This window comes from Bombyx mori, chromosome 17, assembly GCF_030269925.1.
Source record: "Bombyx mori chromosome 17, ASM3026992v2".
NCBI classification, from domain to species: Eukaryota; Metazoa; Arthropoda; class Insecta; order Lepidoptera; family Bombycidae; genus Bombyx; species Bombyx mori.
This window is the reverse complement of record NC_085123.1, coordinates 16033296-16049694: the sequence shown is the minus strand read 5'-3', so window position 1 is coordinate 16049694 and position 16399 is coordinate 16033296. Positions and strand designations below refer to the sequence as shown.

Below are 16399 nucleotides of genomic sequence, written 5' to 3'. Positions count from 1 at the left end.
TTATTAAATTTCTAGTAAAAAACAGCATATTTTATATTTTCCATATAGTTTCTGTGTGACACCAGCAACATTGCCCAGGATGACAAGCGACATGTTGCTACTGACATACCGCAGCTAGATTAATTGGCTGTCAAACACAAACACAACAAAAGCTATAGCCTAGAAGAACTTCAAGCAAGTCGCCGCCTCGAATTGACGTAGTCTAAAATTTTTAAGGGAACTCTCGTACGCTATGACTCCGAAGAGGGAGGACTGTTTTTGATGTAAATATTGTTGATTATGTACACAGTGCGGGCGGATTGGTGAATTTTATTAGGTTTATGTTAACGCCTGGTATTATGAAGTGCGGACAGTAAGATAACATAAAGTTGTAGCATTTTATCAATGAACTTATTCAAAATTATACGTAGTGGTTGTGAGAACTGCGACAGTATTCACTTTATAGAGTATATAGTCTCCACTAACTAGGTGGGCCGTGAGCTTGTCCACCCATCAAAGACAAAAATTTGTCGTGAACATCTCAAAAAAAACAGAATATAGCATCAATCATTCACTAGCACTAACCTTATCCATATCATATTTCATTCAGTGATACCTTTGCCTTTCAAACATTATGTATAAGTCGTTATATGTATGTGAAGTTTTAATTAATTACTGTACTAAGATAATCACTATCTCGACGACCTGAAGTAGCTCTCCAACATTCAATCTTGTTCTTCTTAGTTGGTACAATCATGACAGAGTAGTCATGATCACTAGCTTTAGAAGGGGCAGATTTGATGCCTTTCCCTGCTCAAGCTTATTATCCTGTCCTTATTTAAGAGGCCTCTCACGACAGACTCACGCGGTCTTCTGCCGTCCCCCTTCCTTACCCAATAAGGCGTTTTAAGGGCTGGCTATCTGGATTGCAAGGAGATCGCGGAATCATCTCAAACAATTCCTCAGGGCACTTTTACTATTGGGATTCCATTTGCACCCTATATAATTGCTTGAATAAGACCTGATTCATCATAAAGTATGATGACGAATATTATCAAAAGTTGGATGTCAACAGTACAAATGAGACATTCAATGCAATTACCTCATGTTTCAAGGTGAGTGGTAGTAAACGTGTGGATAAACACTGCTGTAGGTATATTTTTTTGCATCCATGACAGGAGTCCAAGAGTCGAAGAGTCTCTATCTCTATAGCTTATCTAATGGTGACTGGTCGCCATCGTTCTAAATATGAACAATACCAGCGGCAAAACCAAGTGACTATCTACCACTGAGGACTCTTTTTAAACCTAATTTGAAGAAAGATACGTGTTAGCGCCGCTGAAATTTCTTGGAGCTTATTCCAGAATTTAATGTCATGGTTTTTTTCTGACCGAGTATTCTGCTCCGAGAATAAATGTAGGAGTTACATATAGTGGAGAAACTGTGCAGTGTTGGTGCACGATGCGATGATAACAAGAAGATGACGAAGTATCTCCATAGAATACATAACATAAACAAAATTAAAACTACGGATGCGGCTTAATCTCGAATTTATATCGCGACGACCAGTCATTCCTGATCACGAAAAGTTTAAAAGAAAATGGCGAAAATGCGTTTAGGCTTGAAGGGTGGGACAGCCGTTGTAACTATACTTGAAACCTTAGAACTTATATCTCAAGGTGGGTGGCGCATTTACGTTGTAAATAAAAAAGGTGGAAAATAATTTAACGACAATAATAAACACGAGATTACACCGTAAAAGTAGTTTTAATGATGTCCACGACTCGTGGATACCGAAGAACATACTGTGTGCCATTAAACATACCGTAAATTTCATAATAGATATTCTTTCTTATTTTACTATTATTTGTTCTCTTTACTAGTGGTAGGACCTCATGTAAATCCGCGCGGGTAGGCACCACCACCCCACCTATTTCTGCCGTGAAGCAGTATTCCGTTTCAGCTTGAAGGATGGGGCAGCCGTTGTCCTGTTAAAACTGAGACCTCATGACAACTCATGTCTCGAGGTGGGTGGCGGCATTTACGTTGTGTAGATGTCTATGGGCTCCAGTAAACGCTTAGCACCAGGTGGACTGTGAGCTCGCCTGCCCATCTATGTAATAAAAAACAAATAAATAAATAAAGTAATTATAATGATGTCCACGATTCGCGGATACCGAAGAACATACTGTGTGCCATTAAACACGGAATGAATGAAAGTGTCTTCGCGCATCCAGAGATTGTAAACATTCCGTAAATATCATAACAGATATTCTTTATTATCATTCTTTGTATTACTATAATATTTTTCGCATCAAAACCTAGATACTATTTATAACTCAACATCAGAAAGAAACAGTCGCCTCATGTGCGCGCACGTCAATCTCACTAATTCAGTTATCACGAAAATAGATAAATATAAATAAATTAATTTAATAGCGATTTTATATTTATATTAGAAACGTAAGTGTTCGTGTTTTCCGTAAATTTTGTGTTCTTGTAAAATGTTAATGATTGCGATGTAAATATGATGTGAGTGAGTGAGTTGATGTTTTTTGGGAACTCAAACAAAAGATGATTGTTTAATTCGAATATGCGAATGTTTCAATTGAATGGTTTTTTTTTAATATTTTGTAATTGACATTTTTTTCTTGTGAAGGTGGGAAACGTCTCTAATCTGAACAACAAGAAAACAAAAAAGAGATAATCAATTATCAAACAGAACAGAAGAAAAGGTACTGAACTGTTTTGTTTTTTCCTATTTATATATAAATGTATCTTAATTTTTTTTTGTTTTTTTTTGTTATTACTTAGATGGGTAGATGACGAGCTCACAGCCCACTTGATGTTAAGTGGTTACTGGAGCCCATAGATACCTACAACGTATATGCCACCCACCTTGAAATATAAGTTCTAAGGTCTCAGTATAGTTACAACGGCTGCCCCACCCTTCAAACCAAAACGCATTGCTGCTTCACGGCAGAAATAGGCAGGCTGGGGGTACCTACCCGCGCGAACTCACAAGAGGTCCTACCACCAGTACAGAACAAGTATAGAGTAATTTTACATTATTTTTCACTTTTCAAATTTGCTTAATGTTTCAATTGACATCGCTAGCTATCGCACCGGCACACAGCTGACCTGTGGTAAAGTTGTAATCGGAGCCCAGAGATATGAAGTCGAAGAACTGCCTTATAAAAACGACTCTTTTACCCTTTAACTTGTTCCGGGCAGGATAGGGGAGAGTGATAATACCTACCCTATATAATGTGTTGATAAAAATCTACTTGAAAACTTGGGTTCGAAATAATCACAAGAGAAGTATACTGGGCTTTTTTTTCTGTTTTTCCTACCTAATCTGATAGCCTTGAGAGGCTATATCACCGGAACCTTAACTAGTAGGTGAGCTCACGGGGCTCAAACCTGACGACGTTGCTAACACGAACCCTAGCAAGAGCCGTGCTTCGCAGAATCTACCACCGGATCGGAAACGCGATCCACTGAGAAGATCCGGCGAGAAACTCAGTGGGCTGTGTCTGAGGGTTCATTTATTCGTCGAGCCCTTGGTCGCAAGCGACGGGTTCGACGAGAACGATGACCGGAGCTGGGCGTATCACCCACGCCATGAACGCCTATAACTCCAAAATGAAGCGTTTCACATGTGTCTGAACTTTAACCTTACGTCTCAAGGTGGACAACAATTGAAAATTATCAAGGCAATCCAAACAAAAAGCGACCATATCTCTTGCGCTATAAACGTGGAAATCAATTCACTATACTCGTTTGAAGAATTCAATTGACAATAAGGATAAATTGCGCACCATCACGTGCGTTGTGCTCACACTAAAAAAATTGCCAATTACAGGCGCTTGAGAGACGTGGTCATTACTGTCTGAATATCTTCATGACTAGACCGCTGCCATATTCGCGTCACTAAGAATTTTGCAGTCGCTTTTACAATACAGCTCTGACTTCATAGACCTAGTTCTAGATCGTCCAGGTGGGTGGTGAAATTTGCGTTGTGGTAACAATCAACTTTATTAATACCCTGCAATAAATAAAACTTCAAGTCTCATATTCAGGGTTCTTGTAAGGAGACAAATTAATACGTTTGGCAACACTGGTCTACTCATAGCCAAGGTCCGCTTCAAACCGAATTACCACGGTAGGCAGCGGTCTAGCCACTGGCATTGCTGAAGTCCATGGGCGACGGTAATCCATCAAGTGAGCGGTTACCTACCTACCTGCCTGCAAGGGTAATAAAAATAAAAAAATACAAATTTTCCTTTTTTACAGATATAATGATTATCATTATATGGACATTAGCTATAGGTTTGGCTTTCTTACTGTACCTGAAGCAGATATATTGCTACTTCAGCAAGCATGAAATCAAGAGCATAACCCCGCTTCCGATACTGGGCAACATGGGCAAGATTGTCTTCAAGATTAACCATTTTGTTGATGATATTTCTCAATTGTACAACAAATTTCCAGAAGAAAGGTGAGAATTTGTTTATTGGCATAGACATAACTAGCTTTTCAGTCGTGCTGTTGGTGTAGCTTGGGCCCTTCCCGCGTGCGCCAACATTGCCGATTTCACACTGTCAACTCGTGACTTGATTTAGCCAAATTGGACAGATTTTGACTGAGCCAAATACTGCGCGATAAGCTATGTGTAAAAGATTAAGAATTAACGTCTGCCCTATAATTCGATATAGATTCTAAGATTGTTTTACATTAGAAATAGCCAACAAACTAATAAATGCTGGCACGATTCACTAGTAAATACTTCAGGAGAACTGATAAACCAGAATAAAAAATTTGAAGTGGTAGTATATGTTATAACTTTAAATGGGATAATATCGCTATTTTCAGCACACAAAGTGGCCAAACCGATCCTGTTTGAAGGATAGATCTAATACAGCGGTCGGGCACTCGCAACTATTGCTCCCGCTTCCGATAGTCTGTTGCAATATTAAAGAAAACAACCAAGTTATTGGAGAGAGCGTTGAGAAAATTCCAAAGCCTCCAAAGACTCCCATAACCCCTTTTTCCATAAACCCTTTTTCCGTAATAATATTGTTTTAATACCCACTGCAACACATCTATATTTTGATAAAGGTGTTTAAGATTTCTTCAAAAAGATAATATATCATTATTTGATAACGAGCTGTAGAATATGAGTACACTCATACATACAGGGTCTAAGTAGTTTCAATATCTAAGTACCTCTATAGGCTAGCGAGAATATTTAAAAAAATGATTGTCTTAGGAATTATTAGTCCAATCATTAATAATAATTCTAAGCTAAGTACATAATATAATATTACTTATCAAGTCACAGATGGAACACGAATATAACGATGAGTGAACGCGAGACTAATTCAATAATAATTTAGCGTCAACGATATCTAATATTCTTGTGTTATTCTCTTTGAAAATATTTTCTGAATGGAAATTATCCTGAGGGGATGTATGGTCGGAGCTCAGCAATCTAGACCTGTTTCCTCTAATTCTAGTTACGGCTCATATACATATGTACTGATTTGATTTTTTTGTAAATTCTCTTTGTCCAAACGTGCCATTCCAATAATCAGTGTAAAGCTACACAGGAAAACGATGGTAATTATCTGCCTGTCGTGGCGTGCAACCTCTTTGACGGGACATAAGACCTATAACGACTAGACATAGACTAAGACAGAGACTTGACAAGAATTCAAAAAGAAACAAAAGAAAGAAATGGAACAAGGGCGGGCATGACTAGCGTCAGAGAGTACTTTTAATGCCTTCGTAAAAGATGGACACAAACCAGACGACAAGGAACGAATTGACCGTTCTCATACTCGTATATACATTAAATAGATGACAAACAAATAAACCGACCATTCAATGCTTATTTAAAATACTCAGTGTAGTAAAACTTTTTTCTTTCATTTCAAAGTTAGGGTTTAGAATGGAATAGAAGAAATCCTAATTCCATTACCTATAATTACATACCTAAGCATCATCTGTGTTTGATTTTCTTAATCAACAGATTCGTTGGTAGATATGAGTTTGTAAATCCGGTGATCTACATCAGAGACATTGAGATCGTAAAGAGAATCACAATTAAAGACTTTGAACATTTCCTGGATCATCGCACGATCGTCAATGAGGAAACCGATCCCATTTTCGGAAGGAATCTGTTTTCTTTGAAAGGTATGATTATTACTAATCTTTATGTACACAAGACATAGTGAAAGTTATAAATCCTCTAATATTACCACGGAACGAAGGCTCGACGGTGGTTCTTCTGATCATATATTAAGTTCGTCAGTGGACGTCTGCGATACTTTAGGACCACACTGCCACATAGTTAACGGACCCCATAAAAATTACAACGCCAAAGCCTCACTTTAACGCTCGAGATCAAAGTCATTCTTAACTGTTTTCCCGTAGAAATAAGCCGGATTATGGTGCTACCTGTGCTCGCTCAAAAAAATTAGTCATAGGGAATCCTTATATCATTACCAAATTTTCTAGAATTTTTTTGATATTTACAGGCCAGGAATGGAAAGATATGCGATCCACTTTATCGCCAGCCTTCACCAGCTCCAAGATGAAGCTTATGATGCCCTTAATAGTCGAAGTTGGAGAGCAGATGATCAACGCGTTAAAAAAGAACATTAAAAACTCTGGTGGTTCGTACAGCTCAAGCTTCAACATCCAATAAAAAGTAACTATGGTCACCCAAGAGCGTCTGCAGTGCTGAGACTTTTTCACGTATTTTTCGAAAATTAGCACATAAATTTATAGCATTGCGGATACACAAGAAAGTGTTTATTCAATTTATAGCTTGTAAGAAGACAAAAATTATCATTGAAGAAGAAAAACCAAGTAGATCCTTGTTTGGCATTGTCAGGATCTCATAATATTCAATAAAATGTCCTGGCATCCCTTTATTAGAAACCTCGATGTCCAGTTTCAGTATTTCGATTAACTCTGGAAACTTAAATATAACTGACAGCCTAATTAGCTCTGATCCGGCTGGACTTTTGAGTGATCCATCCAAGATATTGAAGCTAGAACGCTCTCCAGGGTAACAGCATTCTTCCTTTCCAAATAAAGATCTTTAAATATTTTTAACATTCGACATTATCATGTTACTGTTGTCTCGTATTTGTGTTTCCAGCACACGTACTACTTGTTAAAATCCTAAGTTGTTTCCTTGTGAGGCTTCAATAATCCGACAGGGACGTACCGTGAAATTGTTTAAGAGAATCTTCTGCTAAGACCAAAAATATTCTTATTTTAGTCGGATACGTGGACATAGACACTAAAGACCTGACCACTAGATACGCCAACGATGTGATCGCCTCCTGCGCCTTCGGTCTGAAGGTCGACTCCCTCACCGAAGAGAACAACCAATTCTACGCGATGGGGAAAGCCGCTTCGAATTTCAGTTTCAAACAGATCCTACTCTTGTTGGGATTTATCTCATTTCCTAAGATGATGAAGGTGAGAATTAGAAGTAACTTATTAAAACCCGACCAAACGGAAAGTTAATTTCGTATTTCATTCTTAATTTTGTAAGTATACTTTATTGTAAACAATTACGCAAAAAATATTTTTGCTAGTTGTTTTTATATAGACTTCATTATCAGTAGTTGAATATGTGCCAAGATATTCATTGGAGTTGGTGGTGATATTTATTAGTACCATTTATTTAGTACCTGCATTTTTTTTATTGCTTAGCTTGGTGGACGATCTCACAGCCCATCTGGTGTTAAGTGATTCCTGGAGCCCATAGACATCTACAACGTCAATGCACCACCCACCTTGAGATATAAGTTCTAAGATCTCGTTCGAAGTACAGCTACAACGGCAACCCCAGCCTTTAAGCCGAAACGCATTACTGCTTCACGGCAGAAATAGGCAGGGCGGTGGTATCTACCCGCGCGGACTCACAAGAGGTCCTACCACCAGTAAGCACCTGTATGCACCAGTAAGTACCTGCATGCGGAATTTGAACAACGGCACGGTCGCATCGCTTGATATGAGCACAGCAGAATTCTTATCCTTTAGACCACAAGTTCGTGCAGCCGAGCGTGGACCCGTTTCCCTAGTAACCTATATTTTTTGCAACATACAAACATCAAATACCCACAAAACCAGTTTAATAACAACATTGTCATTGAATACTGGTTTACGGTATCGTATTACCATACAAGTTTTTTGTATGACAACCGCAGAATGTGTGTGCACGTGTTAACAAGGTTGATATTAACACCGGAAGTGCACAGATACATCCACTCTGTCTATTAGAAGTAATATTCCATCTAAATGCCGTCGTATCTTACCAGATTAAATAAGGATTTTTTTTGGGACGCAATCTAATTCCACTGCAAAGAATACCATTTTTTTTTATTGCTTAGATGGTTGGACGAGCTCACAGCCCACCTGGTGTTAAGTGGTTACTGGAGCCCATAGACATCTACAACGTAAATGCGCCACCCACCTGAGACATAAGTTCTAAGGTCTCAAGTATAGTTACAACGGCTGCCCCACCCTTCACACCGAAACGCATTACTGCTTCGCGGCAGAAATAGGCAGGGTTGTGGTACCTACCCGCGTGGACTAACAAGAAGTCCTACCACCAGTCCACGAAGAAGACGAATTACGTATTGAAATCGAAGAACTATCTAATAGAATTAGTACAGAAACAGAACATGGCTCTGAATGAAGACTTCTAATCGGAGTAATTCGATTCAACTCGTATGTGACGTGTTTACAAACAAACGTCAAGGTCTTTCAATCACAAAAAAATTATAATCAGTTGCGATAAATTGTTGAACTTCAAGGTCAAGCTCGTAGCGACTGACGGACGATAGGCATTTAAAATTCTGTCTAGAGTTACATGTTTTGATTCGCTGCCTAATATAACTATTGAGGACTTAGGTGGAAAACGGAATTGTATGCTAATTCGAAGACCGTTAGACTTATCGTAGTGCTAGGGCACTTTTTATTTGTGTCTTCGATGGGTGGACGAACTCACGGTCCACCCGCTGTTAAGTGATGATCAATAACGTAAATTCCGTCACCCAACTTGAAACATGAGCTCTAAGTCTCAGTTTTATAGTACACAATGACTGCCCCCCCCCTTCAAACCGCAACGCGTTAATGGTTCATGGCAGAAATGGGCAGGATACTGGCTCCCACCAGTGCGGGCTCACCACACACCCCAATACCAGTAAGGTACCTTAAGAAGTATCTAACGTCTCCCTAAAAACTCTTTAAAAAGTGTAATAAAATAAAATAAAACCAGCTAAATTAATAAGTTTGCGTAATTATGGGGTGCGTTATGGTTATTCTTGAATATTCCATTCTCCCACTTTATAACTTAAACTGGGTGGCAGCAATTCACATTACGTTGTCTTTAAGTGATGATAATGTTTATAATCAGATAAATATAATGTCTACTGGTGGCGGCGCATTACTGGCAGTAGTTCCATTGCCCCACTCGACGATAACGATACTAAAAATACGATTTTTTAACGGGTGGTAGGACCTCTTGTGAGTCCGCACGGGTAGGTACCACCGCCCTGCCTATTTCTGCCGTGAAGCAGTAATGCGTTTCGGTTTGAAGGGTGGAGCAGCCGTTGTAACTATACTGAGATATTAGAACTTATATCTCAAGGTGGGTGGCGCATTTACGTTGTAGATGTCCATGGGCTCCAGTAACCACTTAACACCAGGTGGGGTGTGAGCTCGTTCACCAAGCTAAGCAATAAAAAAAAAATGTATTTATTAATCTGCGAGATGATACCAATTCGAATTGTACAAAAAATCACTATTCTAGATGACGAAATTCACGCTGTTTTCGGAAGAAACGTCCGGATTCTTTAAAGAGCTGATAATGGGTACCATGAAAGACAGAGAAATGCGGAAAATCATCAGACCAGACATGATCCATCTACTCATGGAAGCTAAGAAAGGTAGTTTCCGTTTGCCTGTAAATAAAGAGACATTATTTAATTGGCATAATTCAATTCGATTACGTTTATTGTCAGAAGACTATTAAGGAAAACAAACATGAAAATGTTTGAGGATTGATAGCTTTATTTTTAGTTTGTAGCTTGATAATGTTATTAAAGTACAGAACGCTTACTGGAATGAGTTATATTATTGGTGGTAACGCGTAATTTGGTCCCGAACTATTCAGCGCCAATGTCCAACCTTCTTCTGTAGCGAAGTTGTTTCAAGGGTCGGACAGTCATTTTGAAATACAATGAAATCTCCCATCTTATGTCTCAAGGGGGACATTTATGCATGCTCACCCTGTTTTCTACATTGAATAATAAATAAGTGCTTGAAACTTCCAGTTAATCAAATGAAAAAATACTTGTTTGGGTCTTTGACCTTTGAAGTGCTGAATACCTTAGCAATACGCGGAATTTGTGTGATTTGCTTAAAGAGCTGTTCGGTTGTTTCAGACACCTTCTAGGGTCGAACTCGAATAAAAAAATCAAGTTAAAACAATTCTTAACCATCTAATTAATTTTTAAAATTATTCGCAGGAAAATTAGTCCACGATGATAAATCCAGCAAAGACACAGATGCCGGATTCGCCACGGTAGAAGAATCTGCTGTTGGCAAGAAACAAATCGATAGAGGTGAGACTAATGAATGAATTCAGTGGACCTAGCGTTCATCACTTGAGCCTGATAGTGAGCAGTTTTCGTTAATAATAGGCATCAGCAATGTCAGGGGTACAGTACAGCCACTGCCCAGTAGCCCCGTGCAGTACACTATTAAAACCTCGTTTGAAGAAAGAAAATTCTCAGGTTCGAGTGTAATTGAAGACAAAATTGATTTAAACACGCCTTGTGGACGAATGCAATGTTTCTTATAAAGATGAACTCTTCGATAATCGGTGGTACAATAGTTAAAAGAAGATGACGAGATAATCTCTCCGGACTAAGACCTCAAGTTTCTAGGTGCATGTGATAAAAAATATTCCTGATAGTGCTCCACATAAAACGTACGGTCCCCGGTACAAAGAGACTTTGAATCCTCTCTAGGCAAACTGTATGAGCGTCTGCTCTACGTCTCAAAGGCTTCGTCTCATCCAGGGACATTCTCATCGATGAATAATTCGGATTCCGTGCAAATCACTCATGCCTACAACAAGTGTACCGCCTCACGGGGTACATTCTCGTAGGGCTTAACCGACCAAAACCGTTATATACGGGAGCTCTCTTCTTCGACGTTGCTTTTGTTCGTCGTGTTTTTGAAATCACTACCTTTAAGAGAAAACCGTAGATTCAAAGGGGTTTAATTGCAGTCTGGACTGATGACGACATCATCGCTCAAGCAGTTCTTTTCTTCGTTGCTGGTTTTGAAACCGTTTCATCGGCAATGACGTTCCTCCTTCACGAATTGGCTCTCAACCCTGAAGTACAAGACAAATTGGTTGAAGAAATCAAGGAGAACAAGGAGAGGAACAATGGAAAATTTGACTACAACTCCATACAGAATATGGTGTATCTGGATATGGTTGTTTCAGGTAATCCTATTTTATCATACGCGTAGATAAACTACGAACCTATATTTGTTCCACTGTGGCATCCAACTCAAGGTCTTGAGACTGTAATATTTCATTGAACATTTCATATTAATATTTCATTGAAATAGTAGTAGAGGCTATATTTCAATACCTATAATTTTTTATTTAGTTAATGAACATTAAGCATGAAATTATCAAGATGAACTTCACCACAATGCCACACTAGATTTAAATGATGAGATAAATGCTACTGTTAGTAAGGTCATAGATTGGATGAATAAGAATAACTTAAAAGCTAATTTAGACAAAACGAGATATATACAATTCTATAATAGACACAAATTTATTAATAACTTAAATATAACTTATAATAATAACACACTAAATGAATGTAATAGCATAACATTTTTAGGATTAAATGTGGATAATCAATGTAGCTGGAATCTTCACATAGATATTACTTGTAGTAAAATTAATCGATTCTCATATGCACTTTGGCGACTTACAAAAATATGTAATTTAAAAACTGCATTACAGGCCTATCATGGATATGTCGCCTCAAATATCAGATACTGTATACCCCTCTGGGGAAATTCTAGTCACATAAATAGAGTGTTCATTGCACAAAAGCAATGTGTTCGTGCCATGTGCAATATTCATCCTCTGACTTCTTGTAAACCATTCTTCCAAAAACATAATATTTTAACTGTACCATCCATATATATACAAGAATGTTGTTTGTTTGTTAAAAAGCACCCACAATTATATAAATCGTGTGGCGAGTACTGTCAATTTAATACAAGATACCCTACTAAACTAATGTTACCAAGTATAAATACTCGTTACTACCATACAAACTGTTATCCTATGACTATCAGAATATTTAATAAGATACCAAACAGCATAAGAGATCTTCCACTAACTCAATTTAAAAGAAAAATGTATTTATGGCTAATAGACAAGGCTTATTATAGTGTACAAGAATTTTTAAATGATAAGTGTTGTACATAATAAAATATTAGAATAAGAAGTGATAGAATGTAAAAATAGATAGATTTAGTAAATTTTGTGTTATAATTAATATAAAAATAAATTAAATTTTCGCATGCCTAAACAGGCGAAATATATGAAGCTATGTCCTATATGTTGTAAACTATATTTCTGGCGAATAAAGATTTTCTTTCTTTCTTTCTTTCTTTCTAGTGCCAATAATTCTACTATAAAAGAACCGGACAATCAAGTCTTAGACGATGATGTTTGCTACGAAAAAATTTTTGGGGAATATAGTGAATTTAGGATGTATTTATGAGATATAACCATTTGTGAATCTTAATTATTTTAGAACTCCTAAGGCTGTGGCCGCCAGGTGTCTCCATGGATAGAATCTGCGTTCAAGACTACAACTTGGGGAAACCAAATGACAAGGCCAAAAGAGACTTCATAGTAAGTCCCAAATCTCGATTATTAGCTTTCTTAATTGCCTAACTCGTGCACCTTGGATAATAATATGTTAAAGCCACTGCTCTCTATAAGATTGCAGATGGTCTGAGTTCTTGGTCATGTCACGTATGTTTCGGGCATCCAAAAAATACTTTCTTTTGTGACAGGCATATGTCCCACGTGACAGCGAGTAATCACCGTCCCTCGTGGACATGGAAAATGGCAGTGGCATACCTAAGCCGCTGCCAATCAAGCTTGCTGTCATATCTCAAGATTGAATCATGTTGTGTCTTATATCAAGATTGAATCATATTGAATGTGTCTCATTATACTTTCTTGATCATCTATAATTATAAGTTCATTTTCAAATATTACACGTTTGTACATTTGGACTGTTCTAGCTTCGCAAAGGTACGGGTGTAGCTATTCCCGTATGGGCTTTCCACCGAAACCCGGAATTCTTCCCGGACCCCCTGAAATTCGATCCCGAAAGGTTCTCAGAGGAGAACAAACACAACATCAAGCCTTTCGCGTATCTACCATTTGGAGTGGGACCTAGGAATTGTATAGGTAAAGATTATTCAAGTCAAATTTGTGAATTGTAATTGCTTTTTTTTTTATCTTTGAAAATTCATATATTTACCTTTTATACCTATAGTAACAGATACTATTCGCTTTTAACAAAAAAAATATATAAACATTTTTTTCTACCAGGTTCTAGGTTCGCTTTATGCGAAGTCAAAGTGATGGCATACCAGCTACTCCAGCATATGGAGATATCTCCGTGCGAGAAGACGTGTATCCCCTCGAAGCTCAGCAAGGAAACCTTCAACCTTCGTCTTGAAGGTGGTCATTGGGTCAGGCTAAAGATTAGAGATTGATTGAAAAATCACTGTAATTATGATAGGTGACTAATGAAGACATCAACTAGATTATTGTTATATTTATATTACACATCAACTATATTATAATCAACTACAATATCATAGACAATTATCATTGATAATTTTAAAGCTATAAAATGTTTTGTGTGAAACGTTTGAATTATACTGTTTTTTTTAATGTATGTACGTATGTATTGCAGTCTGCAAATAAAGTTTTATTTAAAAAAAATACTTTCATGTCATCATATTTGGAATGGCAACGTCTGGTGAAGCGCACCACCAACCGAAGTGATGACCACGGCCACTCTGACAAGAGTGCATGCGACCGAGAAGAAATCATCATCTTTTATCATCCAAATCATTCAGTTCTAGGTTTTGCTAATGTTACTTTACAAATAACCAAAGAAAATGGAAACTTTATAATTTATTTCTGGCAATCTGTCTGTCTGCATGTCACAGCATAATTTACTTGAATGTGCTTGGGACTTGAAAATATAATTAGTATTCAAAGTAAATAGTATTCAAAGTTTGCAATTAAGCTATGTTCTATAAATCAGTTTAATATAGTACACTAAAAAACTGCAATAATAAATCTATGATGTATCTATGACCTTCGCTGTATATTTAACTTGCCCTAAAAATCAATTACCTAGAACGTGGCAGCTTGGCAGTATCCCTAGCATTGCTGACATCCACAAGCGACGATGACCACTCACTATCAGCTGGGATGTATGCTTGTCTGCCTAAAAAGTCAATAAAAAAGCTAGGATATTCTAGCTAGTTCACAAGAGACCTATTTCCATGACCCTGCGGAATGGTACCGATACATATGGATTCAATATTATTTAACACGTTACCTGTCCGTTGAACCATAGTTAGTTTTAGTTTATAAAGGCTGCGCTTGAAAAGCTCTAACACGTTCCTGGATCATATGTGCGTCCGGGGACACATACAACTTCTAAAACAAATAATTCAATCCACATCAAACTTGCTGGGATGGTGTAGCAGTAGTAGTGCTATAGTAAGAAAAACATAAGGACGTACATTTTTGTTTTAATACGCTTTTATTCGCTTTAGACGTATATGTATGTTAGTATGTATGTTTGTAACGGAATCTTTGAACATGATTTTGACCCCCTTCCAAACGTCGGATTAACTCGAAATTTTGGTATACTTAATAAAGATCGACGACAATTCAAATTTAAAAAAAATATTGAAAAAATTGAAATTCAACTAAAAAATGAAAAAAAATTAAAAAATGTAACAAAATACGCTTTTATAGAAAATCCATCGCTTAATAAAGTTTTTATAGAAACTATTATTTATTTATGAAATCAGAAATGATTTTCTAATGAACTCAAAATAATTAAATCGTTGTGGTCTAAAAGACGAAACGTCTGATGCATTCGTATTGAGCGATACGACTGTGCCGGTGTTTGAATCCAACAGGTAGGTACTAATTTTTGTAATAAAATCTGTACTTAACAAAATGTTCAGAGATGATGGATGATGAAGGAATAACATCGTGTAATATAAATCAAAACTGTAAAAATTTTAACTTGCGTAATTACTGATGGTAGGGCGTCTGGTGATCCATTTTCATTGTGCCTATTGCCCACGGAAGGTCTACTCGATGGAGGACTAAAAACATTGACAGCAATAGCTGTAATTATTTTTGTACGCAGTTCCACACTGCTGTAGAAGTTGTTATACACAAATATCTTTTCGGCTTCTAGAGGATCATCAAATAATTGAACTATAATACTTGTCGGCTTACCGAGATTAACAATCTCAGGGTGGCTGCAAATTACATAGTTCTAGATAAATCCTTCTTCTGTGCAAAGCTTATAAATTTTCATTCTGTATTTGTGAGCCTTTACGAGTTATATTGATAGAAGGATCCTTCTATAAAGGGCATTATTGTCTCCTCAATGATAATACATTCAAAAAGCAATAGTAAACTCTTAAAATTATTGACGCCAATGTTCAAAACCGGCTTTTCTTTATATGTTTGTTCATTTGGATCCCAAGAAGCGTCATTACCAACAAGGTGCCAACAACGTAGTATTTTTTTAAGCAAATATATTTACACTGTGATATATAGGACAGTAGTAAATTGTATTAGTTTCCGATACGATCCCAACCTGGGAAACTTTACAATATTCATCAACATATCAAATATGCAGAAGCAAAAATGTCCATTTACACTCATGTACCATATATATTTCAGGGAAGTAAAGCCTATATCCGTTTTTTTTTTTGCATTATATTACCACTTGAGGGCTTGCAAAAAGTCTGTTGGAGTTGCGGCATAGTTTTTCATTTTCCTTTGGGACAGAGGAACGCATTAAATACTAGTCAAGCCCGACCCGTTGGCGTTTTGAAGTCGTCCTAGCCTAACGGATAAGACGTCGTTATCGTGTTGAGCGATGCACCGGTTTTGGAATCTCAGGCGGGTACCAATTTTTCTAATGAAATACGTACTCAACAAATGTTCACGATTGACTTCCACGGTGAAGGAATAACATCGTGTAATAAAAATGAAACCCGC

General features: G+C 37.3%; 1 protein-coding gene across 5 annotated transcripts; it reads left to right on the top strand.

Annotated features, from left to right (window-relative positions):
* Positions 1 to 2265: 2265 nt before the first annotated feature.
* Positions 2266 to 14401, top strand: Cyp9a21 (cytochrome P450 CYP9A21). 5 transcript variants are annotated; one of them, XM_012690569.4, is made up of 12 exons: positions 2266 to 2442; positions 2639 to 2714; positions 4276 to 4480; positions 6014 to 6177; positions 6522 to 6659; positions 7274 to 7476; positions 9818 to 9953; positions 10536 to 10631; positions 11303 to 11524; positions 12867 to 12967; positions 13366 to 13534; positions 13679 to 14401. In XM_012690569.4, the coding sequence occupies exons 3-12, from the start codon at positions 4281 to 4283 to the stop codon at positions 13843 to 13845; spliced, it is 1596 nt and encodes a 531-aa protein (XP_012546023.1). In that variant the 5' UTR covers positions 2266 to 2442; positions 2639 to 2714; positions 4276 to 4280; the 3' UTR covers positions 13846 to 14401.
* The last annotated feature ends 1998 nt before the right edge of the window (positions 14402 to 16399 follow it).

Excerpts from the sequence above, each read along its gene's own strand:
- Cyp9a21 (XM_038016616.2), top strand. The coding sequence starts at position 4,281 with ATGATTATCATTATATGGACATTAGCTATAGGTTTGGCTTTCTTACTG. Across the intron at positions 6,178-6,521 it reads GAATCTGTTTTCTTTGAAAG|GCCAGGAATGGAAAGATATG; the intron begins GTATGATTATTA and ends TGATATTTACAG. Across the intron at positions 13,535-13,678 it reads GGGACCTAGGAATTGTATAG|GTTCTAGGTTCGCTTTATGC; the intron begins GTAAAGATTATT and ends TTTTTCTACCAG.